This window comes from Dipodomys spectabilis, unplaced genomic scaffold, assembly GCF_019054845.1.
Source record: "Dipodomys spectabilis isolate Male_0828 unplaced genomic scaffold, ASM1905484v1 ptg000002l, whole genome shotgun sequence".
Taxonomy (NCBI): Eukaryota; Metazoa; Chordata; class Mammalia; order Rodentia; family Heteromyidae; genus Dipodomys; species Dipodomys spectabilis.
Genome location: NW_024870679.1, coordinates 36,411,667 through 36,428,989, shown reverse-complemented (window position 1 = coordinate 36,428,989; position 17,323 = coordinate 36,411,667). Strand labels below are relative to the sequence as shown.

The following is a 17,323-nucleotide window of genomic DNA, read 5'->3' as shown; positions in this document are numbered from 1 at the left end:
ATACAGACTTAAATGACATAATTTTGTAAGAGTAAGTGTAATGGCAAACTTTTGGCATAGTACTTCTGCTACTTTCATCGTGGATTAGTGTCCCTAACTCTTAAACTTGTGTACTTGTCTCCATTGCTATGTGAATATGACTTAACCTCTACATTCCTAAGGATGTGTTAGCTCAGTACAGTTAATTAACTGGTGATGGAATTGGCTTGAGAGGAACATTGAGACAGTTCTCTCCCAAATGACCGGATTTTCCCTTTGTGAAACATGTTACACTATGTTGATAAAAAGAATACTTGAATGCCTTTGAGGCATTGAGTATTTGTTATAACTGCTAGCAACTTTGTCAGTGAAACATGTCCATGTATTGGTGAATGTGGAACTCAGTGGATTTAGCCTCATTACACTTTATATATATCTGTTTAGTATTGTGTTTGCCATCTCAGATAAAATAAATGTGTATCAAAAAGACAATAATTTTTCAAAACTATAGTTTATAAATAGTATCAAATAGTATGCTTTCTTAAAAACTGGAAAAAGAAATAAAAGAAAATTCAACAAGATTAACACTTTCTTGTTAAAAGAGTAAGTAAAAATGTGGAAGTGAATAATTCCAACAGTACAGAAAAATAGAAAATGAAAAAAACCCTCTTGACCAATTTCTTAGAAGTATTATTAATAGATTCTTATGCAGCTTTCTAAGGAAAAAAACTGCATATTCTAGCTCAGTTTACTTCATGTTCTATACTTTCTTTTACTTGTGGGTAATTTAGAGTTCCCCCTTTCAACCCAAACACTTCTGTCTTTTTTTTAAATGGACTTATAGTAGGTTCCACTGCTTTGAATAACTATATATCATTTCTAACTAGTTAAACGATAGATACCAATTTTTTTCTTTTTTTTTTTTTTTTTTAATTGTGGTATACATAGAACTTGTGCTCCTTTAAAGTGTGACAGTTGGCAAATGATATCCAGGATGGTTGAAACAACTCATATTTCTACCCATAGTCTATGAGTATATTTTAAATAAAGACTTGCTTACTTGTTATTTCATTTTCCTTATACTTTTCCTTTCTGATTCCCTGTAGTAATAAAAGACATATGTTGCAGGTTACCCTGGAGAGTGATTGTTTCTTTAGATACTAGTTTCTAAAGAGACATAGATAATTTTGTGCTCATATTTTAAACATGCTTTAAACTGATAAACCATTGCAGAAGAGAGAGTAATGAGGAAGAAGGAAGAGGACAAAAATACTTAATAGTTTCTCTGGAAGGTATAAAAGGAGTCTTACGAAGACAAATGTTAGGGATTGTTAAGGTCTGCCTTGATCTGTTGGCTTTATATTCGTAGGTTACCAATCTATAAAAAGAAGTACATGGGCGTAGGTATTGTTAGCAGATTTATGGTTATTGTCAAGTAACTTATGTGTTTTAAAGCATATACTGGTATATAAATGTAAGTCAGTTTTGCTATTGTCTTTTATATCTAAATAAATTTGCCTTCACTCTGCACTGAAACCTCTTATATTGTGATACTAAACTCACATTCTCCTAAAAAGATAATCACTTTATTTCAACAAAATATATTCACAGTTTGAATTATTATCAAATGCCAGCAACTCATCTGTGATTTATTTGAATATAGTTAACTTGAATACAAATTTCATTCCTGCCTTGTACACTGATACATTTAAATTTTATTTTGGATATCAAATACTACAATGTATAGATACTAAATATATCTGCAGGCACACCCTCCCTAATTCCTCTCCCTGTGCTAATCTAGATTTACTTTCAGTCAGATCATAGTCTTTGAAACCTTCCAGTATGATCTTCCTTAGCTTTGGGCTTTGTTCTATTGTGTGGCTTGTAACTGCAAATGCTGCCACTTTTACATGTGATATCTTAATGAGTAGAAAGTAAATGAGTCTTTTTCATAAATTTAAAGTGGTAACTATCAATAAAATGTTAATCAGTAAGGTATTTATTATTTAGTGCTGGTGAGTCTGCCTTTTTTCTTCCCTGGTGGTATTAGAGTTTGAACTCAAGGCATCATGCTTGGTAAGCAAGTGCTCCATAATTTGAACCAGCCCATTTTGCTTTAGAGAGAGAGAGAGAGAGAGAGAGAGAGAGAGAGAGAGAGAGAGAGAGAGAGAGAGAGAGAGAGTGTGTGTGTGTGTGTGTGTGTGTGTGTGTGTGTGTGTGTGTGTGTGTGTGTGTGTGTACCAGCCCATTTTGCTTTAGAGGGGTGTGTGTGTGTGTGTAGGGTGTTGAGGGTTTTATTTTTGTTGATATTTTTTGTTTGCTGGGCATGGGGGGGTGGGGGGGTGGCTGGTCTTGAGGGTTTTATTTTTGTTGGTATTTTTTGTTTGCTGGGCATGGGGGAGTGCGGGGGTGGAGGGGGGTGGCTGGTCCTGGGGCTTGAACTGGGGGGGGTGGCTGGTCCTGGGGCTTGAACTCATGGTATGGGTGCTTTCCTCAGCTTTTGTGCTCAAAGCTAGTGCTCTACCACTGGAGCTCCACTAATGGCTTTTTTGGCGTTTAATTGGAGATGAGAGTCTCACGGACTTTCCTGCCTTGGCTGGCTTCAAACTTCAATCCTCAGAACTCAGCCTCCTGAGTAGCTAGGCATACAAGTATGAGCCACCAGTACCCTGCTGATTTTTGGGCTTTGTTTTGTTTGCTTATTTGTTTGTTGCCAGACTGGTTTCAGAATACAGTCTTTCTATTTATGGCTCCTTTGTAGCTGGGACACGGACCATGCCTAGTGGCTTAAGCATCTTCTCAGTTTTTATTTAATTCCTTTGAAAGGAATTTATGACTGAAGATGGCTTGTTTATGATTGTAAATTAACTGAATTAAGATAAAACAAAATCACACTGATACTAAAATAAGCTGCTACCAGTTTTATCTTTAACTTTTCTAGTTGCTTATGCTCAAACTTACAAGAGATACAGTAGTACAGCAAAGGAAACATAATTAGTGGTTATCTGTGCAACCTTCCTCAGATAACATAACCTCTCTATACTTTTACTTGAATGTTGGCTAATTCTTTGATGACTTAAAACCATGTTATTTGGCTAACATAGTACTTGGCACTTAAATAACATTTTAATTATTTTTCCTTTTGCTTTTTCATAACATAATTTTTGCTTAAAATATTTTTGATTCTGCCTCCCTTTTCATAACTCATTTATCTAAGCAATTAACAGTTTTCTTGTTAGCAAACTTTTGTGTGTTGTTTGCTTTTGTAGTATTCATCGGTGAAAAATCTGTTTCAGAAAACTGCACAACCTGAAATTCTACTTCTTAATCCATATGTTTTAAGACCAAGTTTTTCTTTTTTCTTTTTTTTCCCCCCAGAACTGGGACTTGATTCAAACAATCTTGGCTTTTGGCTTTTTCACTCAATGCTGGCATTGTACCACTTGAGGCACAGCTCTTTTAAAATCTGAATCAGATTCATATTATTGTCTTTGTAGATTCAGGAACACTGAAGATTTTTCTGTCTTTAAAGATAATGGAAGGGAAATGATGATATGGGAAGTTTTAATTTGTATTCAGTAATTCAGACATTAAAACTTCCTATAGTTTTTACTGTCATAGTACTCGTTATAGTTCCTGTGAAGTTTGTGATGATATACTGTACAGAAATACTAATTTGTCTCTTTTCTCCTCTCCTCAGCCATCTGTTGAGTCTTCAAGTCCAGGTAAGTATTTTTTTTCCTATATTTTTTAAATCTCTATTTGACTAACATTTGTCCTATTAGTTGCATATAAAAGCTAGAGGCGTTAGACTATCATCTGACTTGCTTTTCTTCTGAATGCTTCTTTTCTCTGGGGAAAAAGAAATGGATGAAATGTTTGACTGCCCATGAAAGTACAGGTGAGGCTGCTGTGAGGTCATCCTCATGACTATTTTTGGATTCTCTCTCTCTCTTTCTCTCTCTCTCTCTCTCTCATTTTGATTAATTATCTCATGTTTTTCATATAGTTTTCAATTGTTGCTTGATTTTGAAATATGTATGAAGTCTAATTTTTGAAAGGATATCAGTTAGCTTAGAAATTGTAGGCTTGTGTAGGAAATTCAAAATGTTTTATTTGTGAAAAATACTGTTAATGTATTTACTGAGGGACAGCAAATTATGTAAAATAAATATTTAGTGTTGTAAATTAATAAAGTTATTCTTAGAATTGAGTTAGGTGTAAGTTGTATTTTCTGACTTTACATTTCAGATTTGTATGTTCTCCCCCAAACATGATTATGATTTCTTTCTTTTTTTTTTTTTTGTCCGGTCATGAGGCCTGAACTCTGGGGCTGGGTGCTGTCCCTCAGCCCTTCAGCTCAAGGCTAGCACTCTACTCCTTGAGCCACAGCGCCACTTCTGACTTTTTTTTTTCTGCTTATGTGGTGCTGAGGAATCAAACCAGGGTCTCAGGCACGCAAGGCAAGCGCTCTACTACTGAGCCACCTTCCCAGCCCAATTCTGATTCTTTTACTTTGAGAAGTTGCAAACTTACAGTATTTGGACCATTCTGGGCCACAAAAGAATTTAGAGCATTTGCATAAAATCTAGATACAGGGTTCTCCTCATTTGGCAGAACTGGTAATAATTGGTTGTAATGAGGAAAAAGTACTTTATTTGTCTGTCTTTCCAGAAACTTTATCAAGGTAGAGCAACATCCATATATACTTTCATAGAGGTTGAGCTTATACTTGGGAATTTAAGTATAACTTCAGGAAACAAAAATTGGATTAAAAAACTGAAAAATGCTCTCTGTGTACAGTATGGGGTTAAAAAGAACCTAGTAAAAAAGTGTGGCAATAGAGCACTCGGGCACTGTAATGTTTTATTTTAAAATATCTCATATATTGAATATTCAATGATACATTCCACATTGCTGCATTTCACATATTATTGGAGCAATCTCTGTTTTAAATTTCATGGAAAAAAATTTTAATGCTTAACGTGAACCCTTTTTTAATGGTCTAGGGCCTTTTTCCTAAATACAAATGGAATTGTGCTCTATTGTGGTTAAACTAAATTATTTCCAGACCTCTTTTAAAAAACTTAGTCAGCTAGACATCAGTAGCTCACACCTGTAATCCTAGCTATTCAGGAGGCTGAGATCTAAGGATGGCAGTTCAAAGCCCGCACAAGCAGGAAAGTTTGTGAGTCTCTTATCTCTAATTAATCACCAAAAAGCCAGAATGAAGCTGTGGCTTAATTGGTAGAACACTAGCCTGGATCAAAAAAGCTCAGGAACAGTGTCCAGCTTAAGTTCAAGCCCCAGGACCAACACACACACACACCACACACACACACACACACCACACACATACACACACACACACACACCACCCTCCCACCTAAAAAACATGTTAACTTTACACTAAATTTTATTTTTATTCCACCTGAAAAAAAGCCCTTTTATAATACACCTAAGAGTAAAGTATATTTAAGCTTTGTGACATTTCGGAAACTCAGTGTCTGAAACTTAACATTCTTTCTAACTTCTGGTTTGAAAGTATATTCTGGATGGTTGATGTTGGAAGTAATTTAACCCCTGTTATAGCACCATATCCTTTTTAGAATGTAGAATTAAAAAAGATTCTAGTATTCATTAATATATTGCAAATATAGGTAGTTTTATGAATTTTTAAGTCATTTTGTCAGCAAGTATATAAAATTAATTATTCTAAAATGGTAATAAATGGGTTTCTTAGTTACCATTAGCATAGGCAATACTGGAAGAATAATGGAGTCAGAAGAATGCAAATGTCTTTAGAAGCTTTTGCTATGTATTGAATATTTACAATGTATTACCTTTTTTTTTTTTTTTGGTGCTGGTCCTGGGGCTTGAACTCTGGGCCTCAGCGCTGTCCCTGAGCCACTTTGTGCTCAAGGTGAGTGCTCTACAACTTAAGCCACAGGACCACATCTGGCTCTCTGAATGGTCTATTGGAGATAAGAGTTTCACCGACTTTTCTGCCCCCGCTGGTTTTAAACCATGGTCCTCATATCAGCCTCTTAAGTAGCTAGGATTATAGATGTGAGCCACTCACAGGTACCCGGCCTTTTTTTTTTTTTAATATAGTTTTCAGGCTGAGAAACATATTTTGAGGTAGTTTTTTGTTGTCCTGAACTTCTGGCCCAAAGGAATGTTTTTCTCATAAGTAATACGGGTTGTAAGTAATTATGAAATTTATGAAAAACATTAGTAATTCCAGCTTCATGTAAAAATAATTTTTTGTGCACTTATAAAAAGTTTTGCCCATTGTAGATATATACTTTGGAACCAATGCTAGTAATAATTACGTGATCATGAATCGTTTGTCTGTGACTACAGCAGAATAAGACTATAACCATTAGGTTAGGGGATTAAGAGAAGGGAAGAAAAAAATTTAAAGTCATTAAATGAGTGAATATGATACATAAAATAAATTTATTTTTGAATCTTTGAAAAGATAGGATATATTTTAGTAATCCTACACTATGGAATTTTATAACAAAGTAGTGGTCTTTGCCTCAATTCTTAAGGAAAATATTTATACAAAGTACTAGACGTCCTACCCTTAAAAACTTACTATTGTAACTCTCCCCTGGGAAACAGCCTAGCTAACAATGGACCTGGCAATTGACAGAGACTAATAGAACAATGTAATAAAATGTCAGATGAAATAAAAAGGTCAGTTTAAGAAAAGTGAAAGCTTATAGGTAAAGATATAATGTATGTATGACAAAGAAATTGGAATAAGAAGGGAGACATTAAATTGCACTTTGATAGTGAATATAGTTGGGGAATAAAGTGTTATGTTCCCCTTTCCCTGCCTTTACCCCCAAGGCTTGAGCTCAGAGCCTTGCACTTTTTGCTTGGCTTTTTTCACTCATGGCTTGAGCTCTACTACTTAAGCCCATACCTCCACTTTGGCTTTTGTGCTGATTAAATAGAGATAAATCTTCCAGATTTGTATATCCTGGCTGACTTTGAACTTCAGTGCTCAGATCTCAGCTTTTTGAGTAGCTAAGATTACAGGTATTGAGTCACTAGTGCTTGGCTTTAAAGTGGAGAGTCTAAATATAATTGTCTTTATAAATAGTGAAAAAAAAATGAGGGACTTTAGCTAGGCAAATAATACTATATATGAAGCTATCTACTCACAAGCTTGATTTTTTTCTTAATTGATAAAGAGTATAATTGTAAGGACAGGTGAGTGTAGCTTATTGCATGAAATCCCATTAGGAGGCAAAGATTGGAGGATTGTAGTTCAAGACTAGCCTGGGTAATCAAAGTCAGCAAGATCTTGCAAATGTATACTTTGGAACCAATGCTAGTAATTATAGTTACATAATCATGAGTAGTTTGTCTATAAACTACAGCAGAGTAAGAAAATAGCCATTAGGTTTGGGGATTAAGAGAAGGGAAGAAAATTTTAAAGTCATTAAATGAGTTCACATGATATATTGTAAAAATAAATAGCCAAACATGATGGTATATATCTGTAATCCCAGCTACAAGGTAGAAGTTAGAAAGATTTCAGTCCTGGACAAAAAGCATGAGAAAACTTATCTCTGCACTATGCTTAACTTATTCTTGGACTTACTACACAAAGTTTTTACCAAAAAAAGTGTTTTAATTCTGTGCATTCATTATGTGGCTCAGTGATGCAGAGAAGATCTCATCTGGTCCCCCATTATAATCATTGTGTTTACATCATGACGATTTAGCTCAGTGATCTAATTGTGGTCTGCTGATTGTTTCGCTACCCTTAGTTTTATGAAAATGTCTCCCAAAAAGCAAATGCTGTCCCAAGTACAAGGTAACAGTTAAGATAAAAAGTGACAAAGTAAATGTTTACATTTGTTGAGAGGAGGCATGTCTTTAGTAGAAGTTGTATAGCCTTATAGAGAAAAGGAAAATGCACTCTGCAGTCCATTACTGATCTCTGCATCTTGAGTACTGGTGATTTTTCCTCAGTAATGTTCTCCTTAGAAACCTGTGCTTGCAAATACCCTGTGTCTACTGTGAAGCAAGAGGTTAAAGCAGGTGTCAATAGCAAATGTTACCTCAATTCAGACCTCAGTACTACAAAAGAAAAAAAAAAGATTACATTAAATAGGAATTCATCATAATTACTTTTGGCAATATCTGTGTTTATTAAGAATTGTATATTAGGCCAGGCACTGGTGGCTCATGCCTATAATCCTAGCTACTTGGTAAGCTGAGATCTGAGCATCACAGTTCAAAGCCAGCCCAGGCAGGGAAGTGCATGAGACTCTTGTATATCATTAATTGCCAGAAAACCAGAAAGTAGCACTGTGGCTCTTAAGTGTTAGAGCACTAGCCTTGAGCAAAAAAACCTCAGAGGCAATGCCCAGGCTCTGAGTTCAAGCCCCATAACTAACACCAACAACTAAAAAGAATTGTATATTTGGATAATTTCATGTAAAGAAGGTATGAGGTTTTGAGGGGGAAAAGATATCTTTGCCTACAGGGGAGAAGAAAATTATATAGCATCATTCTTAATATTAATTACTGACTGTTTAGTGTCCCAGAAGATTTTTGGATAGATTTTTGGTATGGAGGCTTTAGGTTTTTGTAGGTCTGGGAATTAAAACCAAGGCCATGCTCTTAGTACATCTCTAGCCAGGATTCCCAGGGTTACCAAAAAGTTTCAGACAAAATTTCCCTTGAAAATACAGATGTAGACAATTGAAACTAAAAAGTATACCCAATTAGTGTTGCTCAAATTGTGCTCCTGTGGAACCCTTGTGTTTAGTCCTTTAGCCATGACAAGGGTAACCTATGGAAATCATGCTAATTTCTGACTTTGGGAGAAATTAAGACATTGTACTTTTCTAAATTCTTTTTTAAAACATTTAAGAACTTTATTGTTAATTCTGTTTTACTGTAATCTAGAAAGATCTAATTTGTTAGTATCAATTGTTTTATGCCTCTCAAAGAGCATAGCATTTTCTAAGTGCTTTGCCATCTGACCTGTGTTACAATTCACTCATCTTAGTAAACAGAGGTCCTCCTCAAGTTTTCTTTTGAGGTTAGGATACTAAGAGGACTTAGAGAAGTTGAATTCATCCCAGAAGTCAGATTTCTTCTTTAATGCCTAATACTTGATGAATGGAAAGGTTCTGCTTATACTCTACAAACCTTAAATCTTGTGTTGTAGTGTTAGGGCTTGAAATGACCTGAATTTGCTAGACAAGTCTTATTTGAGTCACAGCCCTGGTTTTTGCTTTGCAGCATTTTTCAGATAGGGTCTCATGCTTTTTGCTAAGCCAGCCTTGGACCATTATTCTCTTCCGAAGCTGATATTACAATTGTACACTACCAAATATGGGTCAGTTTTGGTGATGGTGTCTTTCTGACATTTATGTCTGGACTGGCCTCAAACCATGATCCTGAAATCTCTACTTCCTAAGTAAATGAGGTTATTGACATGGATCACCATACTTGGCTACTTTTTTCCCTTCTTAAATGACGTAATACCTACTATTACAATTATTTGAAGATTAATTGAGATAATGCATGTAAGGTGCTTGATCATAGTTTTTGGTACATAGTAAACAAATTATAGTTTCTACTCCAAAGACTATGAAAGGTGGCTGAAGAAACCTGAGCCATTGGTTTTACTTTATCCTGGGTTAAAAAAAACAACAACAAAACTCCTAGTGTCTTTTTGTTTTCCTTATTAGTTCTTGTACATAGAAGAAAGTGAAAGGATTAGTACATATGTTAATATAGCACTCAAGTCTTTCAATGTTAAGTAACTCATGTGTTTGTTAATAATTGTGTTTGCAAACTTGTGTCTAGGTTTGGCATTACTCAAATGTGGAAATGGTTTATAAAATATATATTCCCAGCCTTTACAGTCTAGTATTACAAAGATTGACTCTTGAATCTGGCAATGTTTCCAATCACCAGAATAAAAATGGATTGGTTTATCAGTTATCTTAGATTACTGACTTGTAGCCATAGAATATTTGAATTTGTCTTTGTTTTTACAAAAATTTTTATAGGCACATCATTTAACAACAGGGATACTTTCTGAGAAATATTTTATTGGGTGATTATATAATCATCATAAGACACTAAGCTCTAATTCCTCAAGTAAGTTATTTTCAGGTGATGATATGTAGGAGCAAGAATTTTAAAAAACAAAAAATAGTATATACTTTGCATAGCTTTTTCCTGGTACTTTTTATTTAAACCAGCCTCAGATAAATAATGCATATACACTAAATTAATATTAATAAGATACACTTAATTTGGTTTACCCTACTTTTTAAAATATTCTTTACCAGGAGGTTCAGCAACATCAGATGACCATGAATTTGATCCATCAGCTGACATGCTGGTTCATGATTTTGATGATGAACGAACATTAGAAGAGGAAGAAATGATGGAAGGAGAAACAAACTTCAGTTCTGAAATAGAGGATCTTGCAAGGGTAAATAATACTAAGAGCTAGGGATGAAGTGGTTATAGATTTTTTGTGGAAAGAGAAAACATTCAAAATTTTGGTTATCTGGTTTTGGGGGGAAGATTTTGTAGTACACAGTGAAAAGTTCAATATGAGCATACTTGGGATGTTTATGGCATTAAAAAAAAAGCTTAATTGTGTAAAATAATACAATTTATTAGTGACTTTGTCAGACATTACAGGCCTAGACTATCAAAATGGACTATAAAAGGATTCTAAGCTTCCTCATATTCCCCTGTTTTTCCCCAAGGTTGTCATCATTTTTCTCATTTTCTCATCACAACATAAAGTATTCTAGATTGTGCCTGTTTCTTCCTCTGAAGGAAGTCCTTGAGTTTCATCTTTATGCATATTGTTTACTTACTCTCTCTACCTTACTTTTTTCTCTTCTTTCACTTGGATTTTGGAATATACGCACCTGTCCTGTTTTCTGTTTTTCCTGGTCAATGTCCTTTGCAGATGCTCCTCAACTAAGACTTAAATGTTTGTATTTTGTGATTGTTAGTTGTCCAACTTTATTTCTTCTGTTGTATGAATTCTAGAGATGAAAAACTCTCAGAATGGAATATTAGGTCAGTTGCATCAGAATCATCCATGAACTTAAAAAAGTAGAATCTTCTGCCCTTCCCAGAGCATAGAAATCCAGAACCTTTCGGGAGGGTGATGGAGTCTAAATCTACATCTCCATTAGGCAAGTTCAAATTGCATGCACACCAAATGTAAAAATTACAAAGTTATATGATCAGTTTTTATAATCTCTGTATTCTCAAGTTTTTCTTACTTTATGTTTCTTAAACTGTTCTGTCTCCAGTTTTATCATCTTTGGCATTTCTTCTTGGATAGTTGAGCAGATAGGTTTATATTTTAAGCATCCAAAACAAGTTAATTGCTGTCTATTACTATTGCTGTTTTCCCCTGTCTTCTTTCTTTCAGGTAGTACTATTTATATTATTGACTAAGATTGAAACAAGGGTATCATTTTCCTTCATTCTCAATATCTAGTTTCTTAAAAGCCTTTCATTTCTGTCTAAAAATACCTCTAATCAGACTTGCTTCATCTCTGCCTAGGCTGCCATCATTTTTATTGTAGAGTATTATGGTAGTTTCTCACCCAGTTTCACTATTCCATCTTACTATCTTGCCTTCAGTCTATTTCCACCCACAGCCATGACGGGAAAATAAAAGTTATTTTCAACTTGTAGGTTTTCTTATTATTCCTAAAGAAAATCCAAACTCCTAAGTCTGTTTGCAAGACCATCTGCATGATATGACCTCTCATCCATGTGTCACAGTACTACACTATCACACTAGGTGCTTCTATTGGATTAGCTTGTTTCTTCCTGCTTCAAAGTTCACCAGCTTATGTGTACTTTTGGGATGTGCTACCCATGGCTGGCTTTCTGAGTTTGGTGTTACCCTTTAAAATGGCCTTTCTTGTCTCCTAATTATTTTATTTTACTTGGTTACTTCTTAATTTGTATCCTATTTACATATATTTGTAGCTACTGTTTGATTTTACCTAATCAATTTGTACATCTTTGTTTAATTAATGAGCTGTAGCTTCCATTCATTTTGTAAAGAGAAGGGATATGAATTTTTTTTGGGGGGGAGGTGGCGAGGTCCGGTCGTGGGGCCTGAACTCTGGGCCTGGGCGCTGTCCCCTCAGCTCTTCAGCTGAAGGCTAGTGCTCTACCACTGGAGCCACAGTGCCACTTCCAGCTTTTTTCTGCTTAAGTGGTGCTGAGGAATCAAACCCAGGGCCTTATGCATGCGAGGCAAGCACTCTAACACTGAGCCAACTTCCCAGCCCGTGAATGTTTTATTTATCAGTATATTTCAAGGTATATAGCAAAAATAGTCATAAAAGAAAAATATTAAATGAAATAAATGGATGGATAAATCTGATATGCTCTAATAATTATGTGTTTGATTTGCTGTGCTCCATGATGAAAAGAACTTTAACAAAGTTCCAGTTTTTAAACATTTGTAATATGCAATATAGAAAAATGAGTGTTTATATTTTTATAGTAATAATGATTAATCTGTGTTTCAGAAACTTATTTTGGAGCTCAAAAAAAAAGCCCCATTGCCATTTAGTCAGAACTTGTCATATTGCCCATTTGCTGATTAAAGCTAGCATAATTCACACTGCCTAAAGTGATATTTTATTATTTTAAGCAGAGAACAGAATTCGTCTTTGTGGTATGTATTAGTTATAACAAAGCATTTTAAGGGTGGATTAAATAGCACATGAAGAGGTTGGTTCCAGCTATTTGGGACAAGGGAGCAAGATTGTGGTTCGTTACTAAATTGCTCTCTCAAAAACTAGTCAGGCATAGTGGTACATATCTGTGATCCTAGCTAACCAGAGAAAGGAGGGTCACAGTTTTAGGCCAGCATGAACAGAAGCTGGCTTTGGACAGTGATCCTTATTTCTAAGCCTCCTGAGTAGTTAGGATTATAGGCCTATGCTACAGTGCCTAGTTTTGTGTACCCTATCTTAAAATCAAACTGAAAGTAAAAAAGACTTGCAAGGTGGTAGAGCACTTGAGGGCCTGAGTTAAATCCCCATTGATTGACAGACAGACAGATAGCACTTTATTACTTCATCTATAACCTGTGGCTACAGGACAAAGGGTTGAATTTCTTGTAGTTTTAAACTCCTTGGAACCAAACCATATTGGTCTTTGTATTTTAATAATGAATAAGATTTTGTCTTTCTGATTACTTTGTTGCTTTTGTAGATGCATTAGTTATGTTAGAAAGTGTAAAGTATTTTACTTGTCACTTTGATTTTTAACGTAGTTGTAGTATAAATCTTGCCAATTCATTTATAGTTAACAGTAGCTGTATATTGTGTTGTTTGAATTTCAGTGAAAATTATTGACAGAAACAATTTTAAATATTGTTACAGTTGCATGCATGTGTCTTGTCAGAACAAATACTTTTAATTTGTAATTTTAATGATTAAATGTGTTAGTAAAATTAGATAAACTTGTTAGGATTTACTGTGGTAATCATAGATCATGTGCATAGTAGGTTTTTATTTGCTGTGAATTAGTACTGAAGTATAAGTTTGTTTTCCAAATGTACTCTTTAAGACTCAAGATAATTTAAGAATTAAATTAAATTAAATTAAATTAAATTAAAGTTGGAGCACTCCATTTGAGAGAAAAAGGTTAGTATCAACTACTGTTATAACACTGTATATACTTAATATGCACATAAAACCATTCAGCACCAGTGCATCTTAAGAGCTAGAAGATAAAGATTAGAAAGGTGGAGCCATCTCACTAAGAAAACCCACAATCCCCCTTGAATGTGTAGTTACGTAGTTTCACTCTTTTTTTTCTTTTTGTGCTTGTTCTAGGGTATAAACTCAGGGCCTTGCACTCTTATTGGCTTTGTTACAAGGCTGGCATTCCACCACATCTCTGCTTCCAGCTTTTTCTGGTCAGTTGGAATTGAGATAACAGACTTTTCTGCTTGGACTTGGACCAGTATCTTCAGATCTCAACCTCCTGAGTAGCTATGATTACAGATGGGAGCCACTAGCTCCCAGCAGGTTTCACTTTTCATAAAAACTTCCCAATTCCTTTTTTTGTCTTATTTCTGCATCTTTTTGCTAAAAGAAAAAAGTGTGTAAGGATTGAGATTTTCTTGGAATATACACTCATCCTGAATTACATAAATAAAAAATAAACCTCCAACATGGGAGCTATAAATAGGAAGAATTCATGCCTTCAAAGTTTATCTTCTAAGTCAGGTCCCTCTTCAAGAGGTTGATTATCTTAGGAACCATCTTTCAAATCCAATCTGGATGTGTCCCTTAAACCTTTCCTACCTAGAAAACATCCTCCTTCCTCTCTCCTAGAAAGCTTTTTCTTTTCGTTTAGTCCAAGGCTTAGGAGGGACTTCTGGTGGTGGTTAAAAAGCTATTTCATGGTAGAGACAGGCTCAGTCTGAAGCCCCCAAGGCCAGGCCAAGTCAAGTAGCTTGTAGCTTCTGGGCTTTGGGGCCTCCGAGTTGTACTTAAGGATGAGTAGCAAGAAATGTTTTTTGACTGGCTTAGCTTGGTAGCTTGACGGCTTGCAGGGGATAGTCATATGTTCTCTTTTAGCGATGAGCTTTACACCTTCATCTAGGAAGTAGTTCAAAGGAAGTTCCAGAAATGAGGATCTGAATGGGCAGAAATCAGGATATGTAGATCCAAAAGGGCTTTGGTTCAGGTTCTTTCCAGGGCCATTTCACTCCCATGGCACGCAGGGTATTATTATCTTGGTTTTGCATCTTCAGGAGACCTTTTGTGCCATTGCATTTCTCCTCAGCCAACACAAGAAAAAGAGGCACTCAACCTCCAGAGCCACAACTTAACAGTTAAAATAGTTCGGATAGAGGTAGGTCTATGAGGCTTCAGACACAGATTGATGAAGTGATTGATGGCAGTCTTCACACCTTGTTGGAATCTGAGAGCTTGTAGGTCATCCTTGTGGAATCACAAAAGAATAGGAGATGAGTGTGAATGACTCCAGAAGTTGTAACCGAAGAGATTTGAAAGCAGTCGTTGGTTGAAGGACATGAAAGTCTTTGAGTCTGTTTGATCCAGACACTGTGGAAGCAAGATTCAAATCCACACGGTCTGGGACAGGTGTGCTATTCCTAGCATTTTCCTCCTCTCTTCATAAGCATTTATTGTTAAGTTCATTTTCCTACAATAGGTATATGAAGAGTTGTGTGCTCGTCCACCAAATGACTTAATTCCAATAATCAACTCCTGGAGCTTGATGCCAATCCAATTTTATAATCCTGTTCTATATCAGTGTTTCTTGACTTTACCTTTTGTCTTCATTTTGTTTTCAGATATGTTTGTCTTTTAAAAAATGCATTCTTTAGCCAGCCTCCCATCAGCTCACATGGATTTGATTATCCCTGTTTTTGTCCTATTGCTTAGAATACATATTCTTTTGAGGGACATTTTCCTTATTCCCATAATTTATCAATCAGAGCTTCTGATTTCATATTGCTTTAGGATTATATACACTTCACCTAAGATTGGTTTTCAAGGAAAGCAGTGTAAGTGAGTGAATCAGACTACCTGGGTTCATAATTCATAAACATGTAACCTTAAATTAACATTCTTAAGTTTCAGTGGATTTTACAGATATTTTTCTAAAGCACTTGGAACAGTGTCTAGCACATAGTCACTAAAGTAGTGCTTATCATTCATATGTTATATTATTCCTAAGAATGGTTAAAAAAAGCAAATCTGACTCACAGCTATGAAAATCCACTGCTTGCCCCATAATTTTTGCTTTCTTTCTCTTTTCTATACTATTGGCACTTAATGTAACATTATGGTTACATTATTATACATCATTAATATGATGTTTCAATTTAATTGAAGGATACACTCCATATCTATATCTAGTGGAATAAATACTGGAGATGTTCTATGGAACAAGTGACTGATAGATCTTAGTACAGTTATTCATTCTTTATTTCTTTTTCAGAAATAAGAGTATTTATGAGATATCATGTTTCTAACATCAGAATTTGGGAGTACAAAGACATCCATCTAAAACTAGCTTAGTCAAAATAAAAAATGTAAGGGTCACAGATTTCATTAAAGATAGGACTGTATCCAGGCCTCAGGGTTTCAGTGGCACCAGAATACATTTCTGCTTTTTTACATGATTGGCTTCTTTTTTCAGATATGTTTTTGTCTTAGGTTACTAAGTCTCCTAGATTCACTGCTTTAGACAGTCTATGTGTCTGTCATTAGTTACTATTGTTAAAATTCTAGAAACAATCTGGGTATCTTGACACATACTGTATCTGCTGCTATAGAATAAGGAGTACGGTTACAGACCAAGGAGAAATGGAAAACTCAAGCACAGATCCATTCTGGGTGACAAGTACAGGTGCTGGTCTGAGTGTTGTTAACTTGGTTATTGTAACAGAAGGAGAAGAGGATATTTCTAGACAGATAGGTATTAACGGTGCTTTGCTATCTGGGGCCAAAAATGCTAGCAGAATCTGCAAACTTCTTAGTCTATGAAGATGATGATGCCATTATGTTGTTAAAAACACATAAGCAAAGAAGATATAAAACACAAGAGTTGGCAGATTGTTTCCTCAGAGGAGAGGCAACAGAAGAGGCTCAATTTTTTGGCAGAGAACAAAGAATGCCAAACACCAGGAATTGATTATTGCCAAGAAATGCAGGTTGTCCTCTCTGAGATTCTACTTTTGAGTGCAGCCAAAAATAAGTTGCTGGGCATATTGGTGCATACCTGTAATCTCAGTACTCAGGATGCTAAAGCAAGAGGATCATGAGTTACAAATTGAGGCCTACCAAACAATAATTTTTTTCTGGCCCCTCTGGCTGTGTTTTGCTTTTTTTCACTTTTTAAAAATAATTTTTATAGGCATACTGTTTGTGCATTTTTGAACAGTGCAATAATCAAAGGATAATCAGCATTTCAATCTCTTCAACTTAAATTTTTTTTTCTGCAGTGCTATGGATTGAACCCAGTCATTTCTGTGTTAGGAATTTGGTGCTTTTCTAGTAATTTAGAAATACAGGGTTTTTTTTAACCAGTAATTAGTTTATTGTGCTAAGGAGGAACCAGAAGTGATTCTTTTTTTTTTTTTTTTGTCAGTTGTGGGGCTTCAACTCGGGCTTGAGCATTGTCACTGCACTCCTCAGCTTAAGGCCAACACTACTGCTAGAGCAACAGTGCCACTTCCGGTTTTCTAGTGCTTTATTGGAGATAAGAGTCTCACAGAATTTCCTGCCTGGGCTGGCTTTGAACCATGATCCTC

General features: G+C 35.4%; 1 protein-coding gene across 7 annotated transcripts in view; it reads left to right on the top strand.

Moving 5' to 3' along the window:
• Mier1 (MIER1 transcriptional regulator) overlaps nt 1-17,323 on the top strand; it is a 56,938-nt gene that overhangs the window by 9,843 nt on the left and 29,772 nt on the right. For 6 of the 7 annotated variants that reach the window (XM_042679527.1, XM_042679549.1, XM_042679535.1 and 3 more), the window contains 2 exons: nt 3,683-3,707; nt 10,320-10,465. In XM_042679527.1, coding sequence (XP_042535461.1) covers nt 3,683-3,707; nt 10,320-10,465 — 171 coding nt within the window. Of the gene's footprint in view, nt 1-3,682; nt 3,708-3,846; nt 3,884-10,319; nt 10,466-17,323 lie in introns of all 7 variants that reach the window. The other variant, XM_042679580.1, reaches the window with a different exon arrangement.